Here is a 19,068-nt window from a genome sequence, read left to right as displayed (position 1 = left end):
AGCGCCCTCCAGTGACCGCGCCGCCAGAGCGCCCTCCAGTGACCGCGCCGCCAGAGCGCCCTCCAGTGACCGCGCCGCCAGAGCGCCCTCCAGTGACGGCTCGCCCAGAGCTAGCTCCTTCAGTGTCTCCTCTGGAGGCGCCCAGCCCTCCTGAATCTCCGCTGGGGTCGTCCAGCTGTCCAGAGCCCGCTCCTCCAGAGCGCCGTCCAGAGCCCGCTCCTCCAGAGCGCCGTCCAGAGCCCGCTCCTCCAGAGCGCCGTCCTGAGCCCGCTCCTCCAGCGCGCCTTCCAGATCCTCAGCTGGTCCCATCCGGCCGTCCAGAACCTCAACTGGTCCCGTCCTGCCGTCCAGAGCCTCAGCTGATCCCGGCCAGCCTTCCAGAGCCTCCCCCCTATGAACTGTTAAATTTCCCAAAGAAAATTTTGGGGGGGGGCTATATAACCCGAGTCCACGTGGCCTGGCCGAGGACCGAGGCCTGGGCCACGGGGACTACCCAGCCATGGCCACCTAAACTGCCAGTCCGGCCATGGCCTCCTGATCCGCCATGGCCACCTGAACTGCCTGTCTGGCCGTGGCCTCCTGACCCGCCATGGCCACCCGAACTACCTGTCCGGCCGTGGCCTCCTGACCCACCATGGCCACCCGAACTACCTGTCCGGCCGTGGCCGCCTGACCCGCCATGGCTTCCTGTTCCGCCCTGGAGGCCTTCCCAACCCAGCAAGGTCCTGCTCCGTAACGGCCTCCAGGGCGCCCGCCCCCCCTCCCCGGTGTTTCCATCACGGCGCGAGACGCGCCTACCGGGAGGGGGAGGTACTGTCACAATCCATGTTCCGTGTTTTCCCCCAGCCTTAGTTCCTGTCTTTCCTTTTATGGTCTGTTTCCTGTTCTTGTTAAGTTAATTGGTTATTCTGTTCACCTGTGTCTAGTAATTATCCTCATTAGTTTCTCGTTTGGTTAGTATTTATAGTGCATCCCTTTCTGAGTTTCTTTGTCTTGTCTTAAAGTCATTAATGTAGTGTAAAGAGGTTGTGTTCTCCCTTTTGATTCATTAAAAGTTGTTTGTTTGAAATTCCGGATTCCATTTGTTCTCCCTGAGGCTCCTCACCCTCCTGCAATCCGTGACAAGTAAAGCTTTGATTATGCTATATGACAGGGGTTTTTACTGGAATGCAGTTTATAGGTTGAATTTAACATACATTTCATTTTATTTCGTCTAATTACCTATAACCTATTGTGTCATTGAAGAGTGAATCATTAACGTAGTTTCATTTTTAAATCGTTTATGGTCACACACGGGCATAAATACAATCATAAAAATAAAACTGTATTGGCATAATTGTCGTTCACAATATTTGCTAAATATATGGCAAATAACATATAGTCTACACAAAGTCATTTAGATAAAGCGATACAAAATAAATAAAAAATATAGCTCTAAGTCACTTATTTATTATTATTATTATTATTATTATTATTATTATTAGGCTATTATTATTTTAATAACTGGTTAGGGCTATATTTTTTCAAGCCTGACAATTGTAGCTACCAATTAAGTTTTGACTTTATGATTGTATTTACACCCGTGTGACGATAAACGAAAATGTTTTTTTTATAAATGAAACTAGGCTACGTGAATGATTCATTCCTCAGTGAAACACTATAGTATTATATAGTCTAGTCCAGGGGTTTTCAAACCTGTCCTGGAGCCTCCCCTGCCCTGCACATTTTGTATGTCTCCCTTATTAGGCACACCCAATTCAGGTCTTGCAGTCTCTACTAATGAGCTGATGATTTGAATCAGGTGTATTAGATGAGAGAGACAAGTAAAATGTGCAGGGCAGGGGAGGCTCCAGGACAGGTTTGAAAACCCCTGGTCTAGTCTATATAGACGAAACAAAATAAAATATATGTTCAATTCAAACTTTAAAACTACAGTAAAAATCAGTCATAGCCTATATGTCAAGCATTTACAGTATCATTTCCACATAGAACGTTAAGTAAATATATCAAAATTAGGGGTAAAAACGAATATAAACGAAAATTAAAATATATATAATAATAATAGGCTAATCATAATAGAAATTACTACTACTAGCCTACTACTGCTAATAATAATAATACGGAAAAAATACGATCAGTTAATAGAAGGAATGTCATGTAGGCGTATTCTGTGTGACGATAAATGATTTCCAAATGAATCTACTTGAATAATTCACTCTTCAGTCAAACACTATATTTGTCTATTAATTAGACTAAATAAATTAGGCAATAGATGGTAAATTCAACCTTTAAACTGCATTCCAGTGCAAACCCCAGTCATAGAACCTTACAGTATTACATTAAAAAAATTAAGAGATCGAAATAAAAGGAAAAATAACTAATATAAACGAAAAATACAAATATTACGGAAAAATAGGATCAGTTAATGGACAAGACTGTGGGATGCATAAAATATTTCTTGTAGGGCTATTTTATTTGGTGTACTTTATGTAGCCTAATATTTATTCATGATAAACTTTTGAATGCTCTCTACATCGCGCACAGACAGCATCGCCTATTGTTAATATAATAATTTAATATTGTATTAATTTCTATAATAATTGATACAATCATTTGTTAACTCAAAATAAAATATTAATAAACCTATCTAATCCTGGGTTACTATGGTCACGCAGGTTTGTTTATGTACTAAACTCATGGCCTCGAGAAATGCATGTCGTTCCCTCATCGTCGCATCTCGTGGCCACGACATAAGGATGAAGTTCCCACGAATTAATATCTCGTGCCCACGACATGTCGTTACCTCAACAAAATGATCTCGTGGCCACGACATAATATGACGTTCCCACGAGTTAATATGACGTTCCCACGAATTAATGGGTGAATTCCAAACGGCTATTTTGCGCCCTTCTAGGGCACTTCTAGAAGGGGACGCCATTTGTAGGGACGTTCCAAACGAAAGTGAGCAACTTAATCCCTTCACGAAGGGCCCTTCCAGAAGGCCGTTAGCGAAGGGAACATTCCATGGTCACTTCACGGAAGTGATTTCCGTTAGTGATCACGTTTGCGCAGCGTTGTCAAGGTAACATTTCGTCAGTCATTCCCTTCGCCAAGGGAGTTCCAAACGGTTAAAAGAGACATAAATGCCCTACTCCCTTAAAAGAACTCACTTCAAAGGGATCTGCCCTTCGGAGGGAGTAGGGCGTAGGGATGCACACTTCCATTTGAAATTTGCCCATTATCTCGTGGCCAAGACAAACATAAGTGAACCGAAGGTGTCCCCTGGCGGGCACCGTAGTTTTGCTCGCTTGCTTCATTCGCGTGCTCGTGGTTTTCGTGCGCGCGACTTTTGAGTCTATTTAAACGCCGTGCTAGCCCGCAAGTACGCAAAAGGATAAAATACAGACGTGGCTGCGTACCGGCCCACTTCAAGCACTGGAAGCAACATAATATCTGGTTTAACTGAAAGCGCTGCTCTACTGCCGCTCGCTGAACAGAGCAGACGCAGATATAAAGAGAGGCAGATGCGCGCGCATTGGGAAACCTCGCGCTCGTTCGGCAAAACCGGAGAGCCTCAGAAACTATAGGTTTGTCCAATTATGTGTTTATGTATTGTTGCTAGACACTTTTCGCTAGGTTGGCAACATTGTGCATCCATTTCTTTAACAACTGCTAGGTAGTGGGTCAAACAGAAAATGTACGCTGCATTAATCGCGCGTTAATAAAATTAGTGCCGTTAAAATTAATTGGCGTTAACGAGTTATTAACGCGTTAATTTTGACAGCCCTACTATATATATATATATATATATATATATATATATAGTAGGGCTGTCAAAATTAACGTGTGTGTGTGTGTGTGTGTGCGCGCGCACTATTTTATATATAATATATAAAATAGTGCGCGCACACACACACACACACACACACACACATATATTGAATCCTGGCTTTACATGTTTAAAAATTGTGTTTTGGCACTTATGGACACCAAGAGTCTGGAGGGATTTCCAAGGTGCAGCACAAGCTGCTAGTATGAAGCAAGACAATACTGTCACAGTGTTATGTGGCTAAAACCTCCAAAGGTTGAAGACGATTTACTGACAGATGTTTGGTACTGAATATTTCACTGCTGATGCTAATGCTGATTTTTACATAACAGATATGCCCATTCTCAGCATGGCTCTTGTGGACTGAAATTATAGATTATTAATTAACAGTAATATACTTTCCTCCACTTGTACTTCTGTCAAAGTCCAGCACAACGATGTGTGTCTTGTGTGCATGTTCAATGGAAAACGTGTTGAACCGCCATTTGCCATCTGTGATGTTATTTCAAAGTAACTAGTTTAAAGCTGTATGTTGGCTTTAGAAAACAGTCCTCTAGTTCTACACACACACACACACACACACACACACACACACACATATATCAAAAGATATCATGCGCTCACCTGGAGCTTGTAAAAAAGAGTTGCTGATAGCACAATCATAGCCAACTTTGTCACTAAAGTGTGTATTTCCTTATAAATAAATAAAATAAAATAATGCACAAAGGAGGATGTTATCTCTCTGTCCTCTCTCACTCCTCTTTCATGGACCAAATTTGTCTATAATCCCACCTAGTGGCATAAAGTTGAATTTAACACTGAAGTCCATATCAGGTACAGATTTTAAACTGTGAAAAAAATGATTAATAAAATAAAAAGTGATTAATAAAATAAAAACAAGTCAGTGTTTTCATTGTTAATTCAATGATACTATTCATAATTCAAAAGCTTTTTATTAAATCTATTTATTATAATTGCATTTACAAATATAATTATTTTATTTTGTCAGCTGATCAACTTGCAGACCTTTTACATAACATTAGCAAAACTATTTTATATGGCTTAAAATTAGGCCTATCATTTGCCTACAATCCACAGCAGTCCAGTCTGTGGAAGACTTATTTGTTTTTGTATTCTGTCTACTACATTTTTTTTTGAGTTTATGTAAACATGCACTGAAGTTTTTAGATTCAGCAGCACAGGCTGGATTTGAATCATCAGTTTGAGGTGTTTAAATCAAGACAACAACAACAACAACAAAATCCTCATTCAGTTTCAGCTCTGAGTTTATTGCATTTCACTGAATATCATTAAATGTATTTTGAACTCTTTGGTAATTTATTTTCCTTATTGCTTTGAATGTGTATTTGACTACCTACTTATAAATATGGTTTATAGCAGGTGTTAACAGTGATCAACAACCATTCCTAATGAAGGGCGGGCTCGGGTGGGGTTGCTAAATTACCACCCAGCCCTCCTGTTGTCAGTCACACCCCCCATCACCCGCTCATTTATGACTCTACACAATCTCCCCCCTCTGAAAGGTATTTGATTTTAGTCATTATTGGTTTTTCTGAAGCACTGCTCTTCTGCGTGAGTGAATCTAATGTTTTCAAAAATTGTATTTTCTGAGGAAGTAAGTAATTTATTTGCTAGGAAGTTTATCATTATTGTGGGCACAGTGATTTTGGGTAAGGCAACAATACTGTTTTGGGCGTAATGCAAAAATAATTTTTTAATGAAGAATTAATGGTAACACTTTACAATAAGGTTCATTAGTTAACATTAGTTAACCACCTTAGTTAACATGAACTAATAATGAACTGCGCTTATACAGGATTTATTCATCTTTGTTCATGTTAATTTCAACATTTACTAATGCATTATTAAAATTTTGTTAACATTAGTTAATGCAGTGTGAACTAACATGAACAAACAATGAACAACTGTATTTCCGTTAACTAACGCTAATAAAGATTAGTAAATACAGTAACAAATGTATATCTCATGGTTAGTTCATGTTAGTTAATACATTAACTAATGTTTAACTAATGAACCTTATTGTAAAGTGTTACCGAATTAATAAATACTCTGTAATATACTTTTTAAAATCATATAATATATTTTGCATTATACATACTTTTAATGAAATGGCTACACGATAATATATTGTGACCTCAATAAAGTCTATTTAACATATTTACATATTTAACATAATTCCAACCAAATATGTACAAAAATAAAAAGTGTGCATGAGTAAAAAATTTTTCTTATTTTCAGATTTATTTGTGACTGTCTTTTTATTATCGGACAAATCCCACTAACATTCGATGGTATATGCAAGATGACTATTCATGTTGAAACCTGTAGTTGAGTATAGGTCAAATATAAGGCAACAAAATGCTACTCTTTTTATCAAGCGGGAAAATTGTAATTAGTCTACATAATTTGTATCAAATCATAACAAAGCCATATTATGGATTATACACATACAATGTAAAAATTGGTTATAAAATATACATAGATTTTTCCTTGCATGTTTATTATTTTTCTGCTATATATTTACATAGTGGAACAATCAAAAATAACAGAATGTTTTTCTTGTAAAAAAAATCACTGCATTACTGATGTGTTAATCTTCTGATTATATGTAATTATAATGTAAAGCACTGGCAAAAAAAAAAAAAAAAAGCTACAATAATATTAACATTCATATCAAACACAAAATGCCTATTAATAAAAAGACCACATCTAGTCTGACCAGTGACACCACAACACTTAACAATAATATAAAATATTAATATAATCTCTGTTATGGTTACTTTCTTATACGGACAGAAGCCCAAAAAACAGATTAATGTTGAGTCACATTAGCATGTATCTTTTTTATCAAGTATGCGCTTTAATGGCAATGATTAATCAGTAAATATTATAATTTTTATACCATAATTTCTAGTTCTCTATTTTTCTATAAAAACACACCTGTTTTTACTTAAAGCTGCAGTTTTGCTTAAAATTGTACAAAAAAAAAAAAAAAATGAAATTACTCTAAAAAAAATCTGACTTTTAAGAAAAAGGCAGAGGTACTATTAGCTACACATCAGTGTGGTACACTACAAATAACAAATGATACCATCAACTGATGTGTTAAACTCAGAATCACTGCATTAGTACTGAAGGCTCTCGAAGACAAGCTAATAATCTGTATCCTCTATCCAAACACAACACGATCTCCAGTGCCAAAGCCATTCCAGTACAGCATCTATAAGAACTAGCTAGAGCTCTCTCCTTCTCATATTTCACTAATGTGTATTTGCAATCTCAACAGGGCGATGAGGACATCTGATCATAGTCAGGACACTTGAGGAGGGCAGGGTAGTTTGAATTCATTTGGAGGGATGCTTCACTGGAGATGTCTGAGGGGCTGCGTCCACGAGCCCTGGCATCTGGATGCAGGAACTGACCAGAATAATCAGAACAGTTGCTGAGTCGAGGTCGATAGAAACCCGGGTGTGGCCTGTACATCTCCTCTGCAGTGTACCGCTTCATAAAAAGGTAGACAGACATTACACCTGCCGCCTGGTGGTGGCACAAAGAGAGATGGAAAAGCATATGAAATTAATGAATACATTTTTTTTCTTTTTGGTGTTTAGGATGCTGGGTCAAATTCACTATTAAAGGAACACTCCACTTTTTTTGGAAATAGGCTCTTCATTTTGCTCATTGCGTGATATTACTGCACCTGCTGCATCCATATTACCGCAGCAAACTTCCTTGACTATTACACCGAGCAAGACGAGCGTTTGAGGTTAAAATGTATATAAATTAGCGGTGGGCATAGATAAATTTTTTTAATCTAGATTAATCTCACTGTAATCTTGGAATTAATATTAGATATTAATATTAGATTAAAATGGCTAATTTGAATTCTGCTGAAGGCATTGAGAATATGTGTGCTACCCAAATAATGACTAAAAGTAAGTCTTTCAGAACGGGTTTCTCAAGCCAGGTGGCCCATTAGACCAGGCGCTCATCTCCTGTTTCCAAAATGCAACATAAACTGCTTGACAATTGCATTTACAACACAATTAACTATACAAACTTGTGTAACCAAGTACTTCTGCACAAAAGGCTGTGCGGCGTGCGCGTTGCAGTTAAATACACAGATGCGCACGGGCATGGATATCTGCGTGCATAGTCTTCGGTTAAACTGCGTTGCTTCTAGAAGTGTCAATTCAGTTGTTGCATATAGTTTAATGTCTTTATTTCGGGATTATCAAAGTAAATTATAACTCAAATTTGAGATTTTACTGGGGCACAGCAGATTTTCACTGGGGCACGTGCCCCAGTAAAAAGGGTCTAGCAACGCCGCTGCCCTGAAGCAAACCCGGCGGCTTCATAGCTGCATCCATGTTAGCACGTCACGTTTGATGTGGTTATTTCACAGTAGGCATACACACAGGTTCGAAGACTCGTTCTCGTCCCCTACAGTGCAATTCGACTAGGTATACATCCGTGCTAAAATATTAAGGTGAAAGTCATCATAGCTTGCATAGTACTGTATAGACCCAGCTCCCAACTCAACTTTGAGAATAGATTAACGGCAATATTTTTTTATCGCCCGATAAGAGTCTCACGTTAACGCAGCACGTTAACGCCGATAACGGCCCACCACTAATATAAATTGTACATTTTTTTTTTTTTAAATAACTGATCGTTTTGCTAGATAAGACCCTCATTCCTTGGCTGGGATCATTTAGAGCCCTTTGAAGCTGCATTTAAACTGCATTTTGCATATCTGCATTTTATACATGTACACACAGGGAAGTTTAGCATGAAAATAAGAATATCATAAGCATATGTTCAATGGCTTAAACACCTGTTGGCATTGGGGCATCCACTAAAAAGCTTAGGCCGATAAGTGAACCTACAACAACAGGGAACAAACTGGTAGTTTCTAATCCAAGGGAATGCTGGATTTCCTGCATGTTACTTTTTGAAGGCAGAATTTACTTTTCCAGTTTGACTGTTAAGCCAGTATCTTATAAAAAACAGCTTGGAGATCAAGCCAATACTTAGTAAATGGCAGTGAACAGATGATAATATAATCAATATACTCAAAGCAGTTCCTCCCATGTAATTCTCCCAAGGTTGTCTCAGTAAGTCGGGGTAATCGATCCTGTTCTTGAAGAGACACTGAGTACGTTTACATGGACAACAATATTCCGATTTTAACGCGATTAAGACAATACTCTGATTAAGAAGCAACCATGTAAACTGAGATTTTTGATTAATTTAATCCGACTAAAGTCATAATCGGAGTAAACACAAATCGAATTAAGACAGGTGGAGTATTCCTATTTTAGTCGCATTATGGAAGACATGTACACACCTTAATCAGACTATTCCCCTTGTGTAGGACTTTTCGCCACATTTTGTGACAGGATACACACTAATGCTGCGTTCCAGGCAGGTTTTTGAGCTCGTAAATCACGTGTTCAAACCACGACTCAGGACTTTGTAGCGTTCCAGGCAAGTCACGCCAAGCATTTATTATTTTTATAGTATTAATAATTTGATTGCAACGTTATATTGTCCTAAACTCAATTTTTCCACCGTGTGCCACTGAACACCGCACCCCTAGAGGCTTTATTGTTGTTTCTCGGGCTATGTCACGTCAGAACTCGGAACTGGGAGTACGTCGTCGATCTAGTACGAGTTCACGGGTGGGAATTCACGGGTTTGAGTGCCGTTCCAGTGCACTTTCACGGGTAGAAGTTTGGAAAAACACGGGTAACGGGTTGTCTGGAACGCGGCATAACGCTCTCAGTTGGTTGCGCTTTGGTTTCATTTTTATTTATTTATATTTTGCTACAACATGGGCTTAATCAATGCTCATTGCTGATAAATAGCCTAGTTTGTTATCATAATTTTTAGTTTTATGGAAACGTTTTTAACATTCAACCCCCTTTTTCATTAGTATAATTTGTAAGTATTTATTTTAATTTTGTGAACGGGATTTCCGCTATTGGAATGTCTTAGGATGCTTTTTACTTTTACTATCGAATTCATGATCTTGGTTTTGCTTGCATATATAAGGCTACACCTATTAATTTTAAGATTAAAACAAATTCTTAAAAGATGGATTTGTTATTTTTAATTAAACAGCATAACAAAAATAAATTAAAACTAGCTTATATAGCATTTATTAACAAAAACTAATAAGACGAGGCATGGACTCCATCACATGCTGTTATATGCCGACTAAACAATTTATTACAGGGCGCGCAAACACTGAGCAATCAAAATAATTAATAAAAAAAATAATAAAAGAAAGCCTCCAAAGCGTAATGTGAGGTAAACGGCAAAGATAACAGGGTTTTCAAAATGAAAACAAACAAAAAAAGTAAAACTAAACTGGCTTTCGGTGACTGTGCTTGCGTGTGTTTTTTTCTTTTTCTTTTTTTTGTCCTAAAAACTGACTGGCTCTGAAATGCTCGCTGTATTTGGAGCAGCACAGCACGCACTCGCACAAATGCGACCACGGCAAATTTTAACTCACACATTCTAAAATATTTGTTGCATATGTCCAGTGCCACTTCAAGCTTTTGTAAAATTAAAACCCAAACATCCAAAAGTCTATAAGGAAGATGAACTGATAGCGTCGCGTGTGGACGCAATGATGTGTGTCATTAATCGATCTATGTACTATAACATGTAAAACGGGAACATGAAAGGAATATTCTAAAAGCAACTCATGAAAACAGCTTAATCATATTATTGTCTTATTCAGAATAAGGTCATTAATTAGATTACTGGTGTCCATGTAAACGTAGTCAATGTCTTGCAGGCTTTAGCTCCAACCAAACCAAAACAAACAGGTCTGGATGTTTCTAGTAATCCTGAAGACCTTGATTATCTGGTTCAGGTGTGTTTAATTTAGGTTTGAAGCTAAATTGTGCAGGATAATGGCCCTTCAGGAGCAGGTATGGACAACCCTGCCATAAGTTGTTCAAAGGTGGTTGGGGCATTTTTAATCCCAATTCCATTTTTGGCTAGCAAGATCCACTTTTCTGCAGAGTTTAGCTTTAACCCTAATCAAACACACCTGAGCATGCTAATCAGTGTCTTCAGGATCATTAGAAAATCACAGGTAGGCAAGTTTGATCAGGGTTGGAGCTAAACTCTGCTGGAAAGTCAGATTTGAGGATTGCTGGTATGACTGGTAGACAGTGCAACAATAATTTAGATTAGGTTCCAGTCACATACACAAATAGTCAGATTTTGTCTGGAGTGTAGAGTTCTAGGTTTGTTTTTCATTTTACAAATTATAAAATCAGTAAGAGTATGTGTATGTGTAATATATCAAAATTTGTGATATTTGATGAATTTAAATGCTGTGAAGGGTCTTGATTTTAATCAACTTCAATATAATCTTTACTGGGAACACAAAAGGCACTGAATACCAGGAATGACCTGGATAGTAAGATGTCAAATCTTTCCTGCAGCTGTTGGGCAACTGGAGATACTAGAGAAACAATAGTGCATATTTGCATGTGGTTCTGATTCCATATAAATGTTGTGGAGAATGTCTGGATTCTGAAGGGCAAAATGCCATAAAATCTAATCTTAACACATGTTTATTAGGTTACCGGAAGTATGATATGATTTACCTATGTGTGGTAAACTTAAGTTTAAGTGGTAATTTAAGAATTATAAAATGTATGCAGACAGATTTTTCCCACAGCTAGTGAATGAGACCCACTGTCTTTAATATTTACACAAATATACAAAGATTAGTGGAAGTGGTACCTCAGTAAGCAGGAAGGAGACTGCAGCAAAAGCAAAAGACCAGCCATATTTATAACTGAAATAGGCTTCGTTTGTTTTTGTTCTGTTTAGCATCTCATCGTTAATACTGGATATATACAAGACCAGACCCACCACCAGGGACAGACCTGCATCAGAAATAAAAAGAAAATTCTTACTTTTTATCCATTCAGTCATTATAGCAAAATTCTAGTTATCTGAAACTTATTATAAAGAAGCATACTTTTGTCCAGCAAAATGACATGATTAATTCTTACTGGCTATATATGCTGAACACTGTTTTAAACAAACACCTACCTGACAGGATAAAGAAGATTCCGGAGATGAAGGCCAGAATAGTGCGTTGAGGGCGGATGTGTCCAATATTACTTAGCACAAAGCCAATGAACATGAAAAATAGACTGACCAGCGGAAAAGGAGTAGCAGAGCGAATCATTTCTGTGAACAAACCAAAATAAATAATTACTGATGATGATGACATGATAGTTCTACAACCTCACCCCAATAATGTAGCAGACAAAAAATACAAACACCAAGTAAAAATCAAATACAATATTATTATTATCTGTAATGTTCCGTAATGTCCTTTTGTGGACCCTAAAGGGGACATACAGAACAAAATCATGGTGTACAAGTGAGGCTTGGTGTTTATGTGAGGGTTTAAATGTCACTGATTAGTTGACTTGACAAACATGATGTATTATTGGATATCAATTCCTGGTAAGCTGAAAATCATTCAACCACTTAGAGACCTCTGACATAATGACAATGACATACATAAGCCAATCAAGAACCACAATACATATTACACTGCCAAAAGGGGACACTGACATAAATAAATAAATGAATGAATAAATGAATGTTGTTTTTAATTTATGTTATTGTTCCACCAAGCAACTTGAAGCAAATGAAGCAAATTAAGAATTTTGTGAATATAAGCAATTCAGCAGCAAGACACATCTAAATCTCTGAATCAGAATTTTAATGCACATTTATTTATATTATTGTTTAATTACAGGTAAAATAAAAACTTGCTAATTAATTCAAGCAGGATTGTTTGCCCTTATACCATAATGTGTTGCTGATGACTCTATCTTATTCTATTCTTAATGCTTAATGCTGAAGGCAAATTAAATAATATATGTTCCCTTCCGGGAACTCGAGCCGCGTCATGGAACGCTATGGGGAACGCCATTGGCGGGCAGCACTCTGAATCATGTCTACAACCAATGAATGACGGGAGTGACGTCACAGGCGCGGTGACGTCAGCGACCGGGAAGTATAAAGCACGTGCGTTTGACGACCGCGGCAGCTTTTGTCATTCAGCGAGAGCGCTCTGTGTCTGTGTCTGTCCCGGTCATACTGCTGTTTTTCCGTGCCAGTTTGCACGGCTTTTATTTGAGTAGTATGACCTCTAAAATGCAACCAAAGGGGGAAAGAAAGTTAAGAAACTAAGGCGGTACAAGCAGCCACATAGATAGTGTGTTCCTCCCTGCCAATGCTTCATTGCTGGTGGGGATACACACAGTCTATGTGTGGTCTGCTTGGGTGTAGAGCACGCACAGTCAGCCCTCGAAAAGGCTGACTGTCCACAGTGTGAGCGTCTTCCACTGCGGGTGCTCCGTTCCCGGAAGGCTCTCTTCGAGGAGGGAGCCTTCGCTAGCGTTTCTCGCGGGTCTGGCCCCGCTTCCGCCGAGGCGGAGCGGTAGCTGCACTCGTGGGGATCGCAGCTCGATCTACTAGAGGTAAGGGAGACGGGTGATTAAAAAATACCCTATCTCCTTTCCTACCTGGTGGATCGGTAAACCTCCTACTGGATAAGGAAGCCCGCAATGCGGTTACTTCCTTCCAGGAAGGGTTTTCAACGCTTCCCATATCTTCCTCCGAGGAGGTTGATGTGAAGAACGTTGTCAAAAGTATTCAACCGCCCCCCCTGATCACCTCAGTATGATGAGCTGGTGGTTGTGCTGACTAATGCATTAGCTAAAAATGAGCCGCAGAAAAGCAAACGTTATGTTTTCTACGGACTAAGTCAGCACTTCCAAAATGGAGCTTTCTGTCCTTCCCCGATCTGCACACTGAACTGTCTAGATCAAGGGAAAAACTATAAAGAAAAGATGATGCCGCGGGTTGGACAGACGCTAACCAGCTATCTGTCGCCCAGTCTGGCATCATCCTTGAAAGCTCCGTCTTTGCTCTCCAGGCCGCCTAAATAAAACTTCAGGCTTGATGAGCAAATGTACATGTGTCGGGGTTGCTGACGGGAGCATGAAACCCCAGCCGTGTACCAGCTCCTCACATAAGAGGCTCATAATAGGAGCATTGCAGCCCGTTTCCCTCCGGTGACACCTAGAGGGCGGGATTAGCAACACTCCTGACCGGGGGCTTCAAAGACTGAGCCTGACCCGAGGGTCGTGCTTTGGTCTAAGAGGTCCTCGGCTAAACGGCCCCGACTCTTATACCACAGGGCCGATGAGGGCAGCCCCTCTCGAGGGGGCTTGCATTGTCAAGCCTTCTCGGGGCCCTCAGGAGATCTGTCAGATAACCCTGCCAGTGTTACAGGGCGCGGCAATCTCCCGTGAACATCATTCTCCAGCTGTTCCGCCCGGAAACGTAGCGGCCCTGGAGAGTTCGCAACCCCCGCGGGGGTCTTCAGAGGAGCTAGTTCAGGAGCATCCTGCCAGTTCGCTGTTACAGGTCTCCGAATTGGTTCCTCAGATAAATCCAGAAACCAGTCTCGAGAGGCTGGTTCCCCTAGTAAACTTTCCGGCAGCGTGGAAACTACTGCCGAATGTTTCTATGCGGGTCCTGCGTACTGTAGAGAAAGGCTACTCCATTCAGTTTGGCGCCAAGCCACCGCCTTTCAGCGGGGTATTTCCAACTCTAGTAAACCCCGAGCAGGGTCTGGTAATGGAACAGGAAGTGGAAACTCTTCTGAGGAAGGAGGCCATCGAGGTGGTCCCTCCTCAAGACAGGGAATCCGGGTTCTACAGCCGGTACTTCATTGTTCCGAAGAAGGATGGGGGGCTTCGGCCCATCTTAGATCTCAGGCTTCTAAATCGCTCAGTCAGAAAACTGAAGTTCAGAATGCTTACAGTCAAGCAGGTCGTGTCACAAATCAGGTCCGAGGACAAATCAGAACCCCAGACAAAGGACTAAGACTCCTCGTGAGCCCGAGGGCCAAGGGGTGCCTCTCGCACTGGCTGGCGACCAGGCAGAGGCCTATTTTGTTCTCGTGTGCCTGAGGGCCGAGAACCATACAGCCCTCTTGTCCGCGGAATGCTAGACAATGGCTTAATTCCCCTCGTGTTCTGGCAAGACTACCAGACCGAGTGTATTTCGGTCCCTCTGGTTCTGGCCTTTCCCAGACCAAGGACTAAGACTCCTCGTCTGCCTGAGGGCCGAGGAGTGCCTCTTGCGCTGGCTGGCTACCAGGCAGAGGCCCATTACTGTCTTCCTCGTGTGCCCGAGGGCCGAGGACTGAGGACTATTTCCCCCTCTGCACTGATCAAATGTCAGGCAAGGGTCGAGAACTCACTCCTCGTGTGCCTGAGGGCCGAGGAGTGCCTCCTGCGCTGGCTGGCTACCAGGCGGAGGCCCTTACTGTCTCCCTCGTGAGCCCGGGGGCCGAGGATTACAGTGCCCTCTTGTCCGCGTAATCCTAGACAATGGCGTATTCCCCTCGCGTCCTGGCGGAGTTCCAGGCCGAGCTCTTGAGTCCCTCTTGTTCTGGCGGAACCCCAGACAAAGGACTACCTTCCATGAGCCTGAGGGCCGAGGAGCACTCTTGAGGTCGAGTGCACTGTCCTCGTGGGTCTGAGGACCGAGGACTACCTTCACCATCTGTCCGTGGAATACTAGACAGTGGTTATTGCGGTCTGCCTGAGGGCCGAGGAGTACCTCTCGTTCTGGCTGGCGACCAGACAGAGGATGACTACCATTCCTCGTGTGCCCGAGGGCCGAGGACTACAGGGCCTTATTGTCCGCAGAATGCTAGACAAGGGCTCTTTCTTACTTTCCACCCTGGTTGAGCAGACACTGCGCAGGGCTTGGAAATTATGGGGGCGTTGGTAGTCTCGTTCCCCATAGCGTTCCATGACGCGGCTCGAGTTCCCGGAAGGGAACGTCTCAGGTTACGTATGTAACCCTAGTTCCCTGAGGGACGAGACGCCGCGTCTCGGACCATAATTCCCGCACCCTGCGGCGCTCGCTTCATTCCTAAAAGAGCTGCCGCGGTCGTCAAACGCACGTGCTTTATACTTCCCGGTCGCTGACGTCACCGCGCCTGTGACGTCACTCCCATCATTCATTGGTTGTAGACATGATTCAGAGTGCTGCCCGCCAATGGCGTTCCCCATAGCGTTCCATGACGCGGCGTCTCGTTCCCTCAGGGAACTAGGGTTACATACGTAACCTGAGACGTTATATTTGTCATATGAAATATGAAATATCAGTTTTTTTTTGTTAACCTTTATTTATATAGTGCTTTATACAATATGTGTCAAACAGGAAAATAGTGTGTTGATAATACAAGAGGACAATGAAAAGGAAAACAGAAAGGACAATAGCAAAACTATTGTAATAACACAGTGAAAGTTTTGTATGAACAAGAACACCTACAACAGAAAGTATGGTCCAAAAGGAAATCTGACTGATGACCATCAAGTCAGTTTAGGATTACATGAAAAGACAGAAGCAATTGAAACAGCCTAAATAAGGATGTTTGCAACCTTTTAAGAACTGTAAAGTAGCAAATATAGCAAATATTAGTGTTGTAGTGTTCAGTAACTTAACAACTTTCAATAGAGCCATTTTTATATCAAATATGCTAAATAAAACTTTTACTCACTCAGAACGCTGGCTGTAGACTCTGACGTCATCTGAACATTCATAGGCATCACATACTCTATAGTAAAGCAGCGTCCCTTCTCCTCTCCTTGAAAAAATAAAAATAAAAACCTGAACAATGCTCCTATGACAGCATAAAATGTTAATACAATTTTCATACTCATTTTAAATAAGCCATGTCATTAGATTTCACACTTTCAAATATTGGCAGATGGAAAGAACAGAATTACAGTACAAATGTTAAAAAGGATACAATATGCTTTCTCACATGAATTAATTAAAACATAAGGGTATGTTTTAGTTGTTGTTACTGCTATTACTACTACTACTACTAATAATAAGAAGAATGAGCTTATACTGCTTCTATCCAAGATTGTATTTAAGTACAGTAAGAATGTTGTGAGATTTGCCATAGCTTGACAATGGACATTTTTATGTTTTAGACAAACTACTAGACATGTTTACACACAACTAGACAAATGTTTTTAATCCAGTGGACAAGTTTTTTTTTTTAACCTGTGGACCACAATTAGTATGTCAGCCACATTGCAGAGTGGTGCAAAGGTTTGTAGGTCAAACATTTTGCTTTGTAGGGTTTTTAGTAACAAGGCCACTCAATAATGCATACTCGTCCAGAACCACATGGATGTGACCCCAGTGCAGTACAAAATGCTGTTATATAATCCATTAAGAATAACTCTCGCAACTCTCTCTGTTTTGCAACTAATGAAAAATAAAAACTGAAAGGAATGACAAAAAGAATAATCACTGTGTCTTCAATAATAATTATAGTAAGTTAGTTAAATATGTTACTGTTCAAAAGTTTGGGGTCTGTTTTGTTTTTAATATTTTTGAAAGAAGTCTCTAATGCTCACCAAGGCTGCATTTATTTTAATTAAAAAATACAGTAAAAACAGTAATATTGTTAAAATATAAAATAGCTGTATTTGTATTTTAATATATTATACATTTTAATTTATTCCTGATGGAAAAGATGAATTTTCAGGAGTATGCAGTATGCAATGTCACATGATCTTTCAAAAACCATTCTAATATGCTGAGTTAGTCCTTAAGAAACATTGTTATTATTATCAGCACTGAAAACATTTGTGCTGCTTTTTATTTTGTTTAGGAAACCATGATATATTTTAATGATATATATCAGGATTCCTAAATATCACTTATTTATAGAAATCTTTTGTAGCATTTTAAATGTTTTTACTGTCACCTTTGATTTAATTTAATGTGTCCTTATTGAATTAAAGTATTCATATCTTTAAAAGCAAACTAAAAAAATCTTAGGAAAGACAGAAAGAGAGATGAGAAAAGGGAAAATACCTGATTTACCAGTTGGTAACACTGTTGCTGGAGCTGGTGGTTCTAAAAGGAAGAGAAAACTGAAGTGACTTGTTGCTTGTATATCTACAAAGTCATATTACTAAAGTTATAAAACATTCCAGTTTGCTATTTGTGAGGTAGAGTGAAACAGGAGGAGGTACAGGATCTGTTTGACAAGACTCTTCAGCATTAAAAGATTAGCTCCAGAAAAAAGGACTGAAATCTAGACCAGGGATTACAGCAGATATTAAATATAGGAACCTTTGTTTCAAAAGCAAAATGTAAAGGTTGGATAACACAAAGTACAAGCCGATACAAAGGGATGTATTACAGTATGTTAAAGCAATGCTGGCAGCACTCATGCATCTGTTTTTGAATCCAGGTTCTGCACCTGACGCACAGAACGAGTGCTCAGTTTCGTTGATTGACCAATTGCAAGGCTTTTTCTGAATGGAACCCATCGTGGAAAACCTCTGTAGTGTAACTCGGTTTCAGGGTGTTACTGAACCGCTAATAGCCTTGGCCTTTTTTGTGGAGAGCAACAATTCTAATTCTCAAATTCTTAGTGAGTTCTTTGCAATGAGATGCCATGTTGAACATCCAGTGGTCAGTATGAGAGAATTGTACTTAAAGCACACAATTTTAACTTCTCTAATACAAGATACACAGCTTTGTATGGTGCTGTCAAGCAGACAAAAACATAAACATGATGAATAGGACATGTGGCTTTGCATGGTTAAACAACATACTGCTGTTATCACTTAGGGTGTACTCACTTTTGTTGCCAGCTATTTTGACAATAATGGCTGTTTCACGAGTTCACAATTACATATAATAAATAGAGAAAAGGTTATGCGTATTTGGCGTGCTGCCCAAGGGAAGGGCTCAGAGCTCTGAATTTTGGCCCGAACCCAGGGTACCCCCCCCCCTCCCCACACATTGACTACTCTAAATATTTCCAAGTTTCATTTCTATAGTATTTTCCCTTGAGAAGATATACTAAAATGGTTGCTGAAATGTGAGGGGTGTACTCACTTCTGTATATGGTCATTTAAATGATCATAAAGGTTATAAAGGTCTCATATTCTGTGCAGTATAAGTTGTCTAATAGTGTTCAGTCTGGCAAACGTTAAGCTCAAAATCAAGAAAACAATTCATATGAGGTAAATAGATGAGATTTCATTAGCAACTGTGGAGATATATCAGCATGTGCACCACCACTC

General features: G+C 40.1%; 1 protein-coding gene across 1 annotated transcript in view; it reads right to left on the bottom strand.

The window, feature by feature from the left end:
• Positions 1-6,010: 6,010 nt before the first annotated feature.
• The window catches only part of cacng5a (calcium channel, voltage-dependent, gamma subunit 5a), a 29,040-nt gene continuing 15,982 nt past the window's right edge, over positions 6,011-19,068 (bottom strand). The window contains exons 3-7 of the mRNA XM_073852314.1: positions 17,846-17,887; positions 16,509-16,595; positions 11,957-12,097; positions 11,642-11,787; positions 6,011-7,408 (exon numbers count right to left, since the gene is read on the bottom strand). Coding sequence (XP_073708415.1) covers positions 7,151-7,408; positions 11,642-11,787; positions 11,957-12,097; positions 16,509-16,595; positions 17,846-17,887 — 674 coding nt within the window. The 3' untranslated portion in view covers positions 6,011-7,150. The remainder of the gene's footprint in view (positions 7,409-11,641; positions 11,788-11,956; positions 12,098-16,508; positions 16,596-17,845; positions 17,888-19,068) is intronic.

The sequence above is a fragment of the Garra rufa genome, chromosome 12 (assembly GCF_049309525.1).
Source record: "Garra rufa chromosome 12, GarRuf1.0, whole genome shotgun sequence".
NCBI lineage: Eukaryota > Metazoa > Chordata > Actinopteri > Cypriniformes > Cyprinidae > Garra > Garra rufa.
The sequence above is the reverse complement of the archived record's forward strand: the minus strand, read 5'-3'. Positions and strand labels throughout refer to the sequence as shown.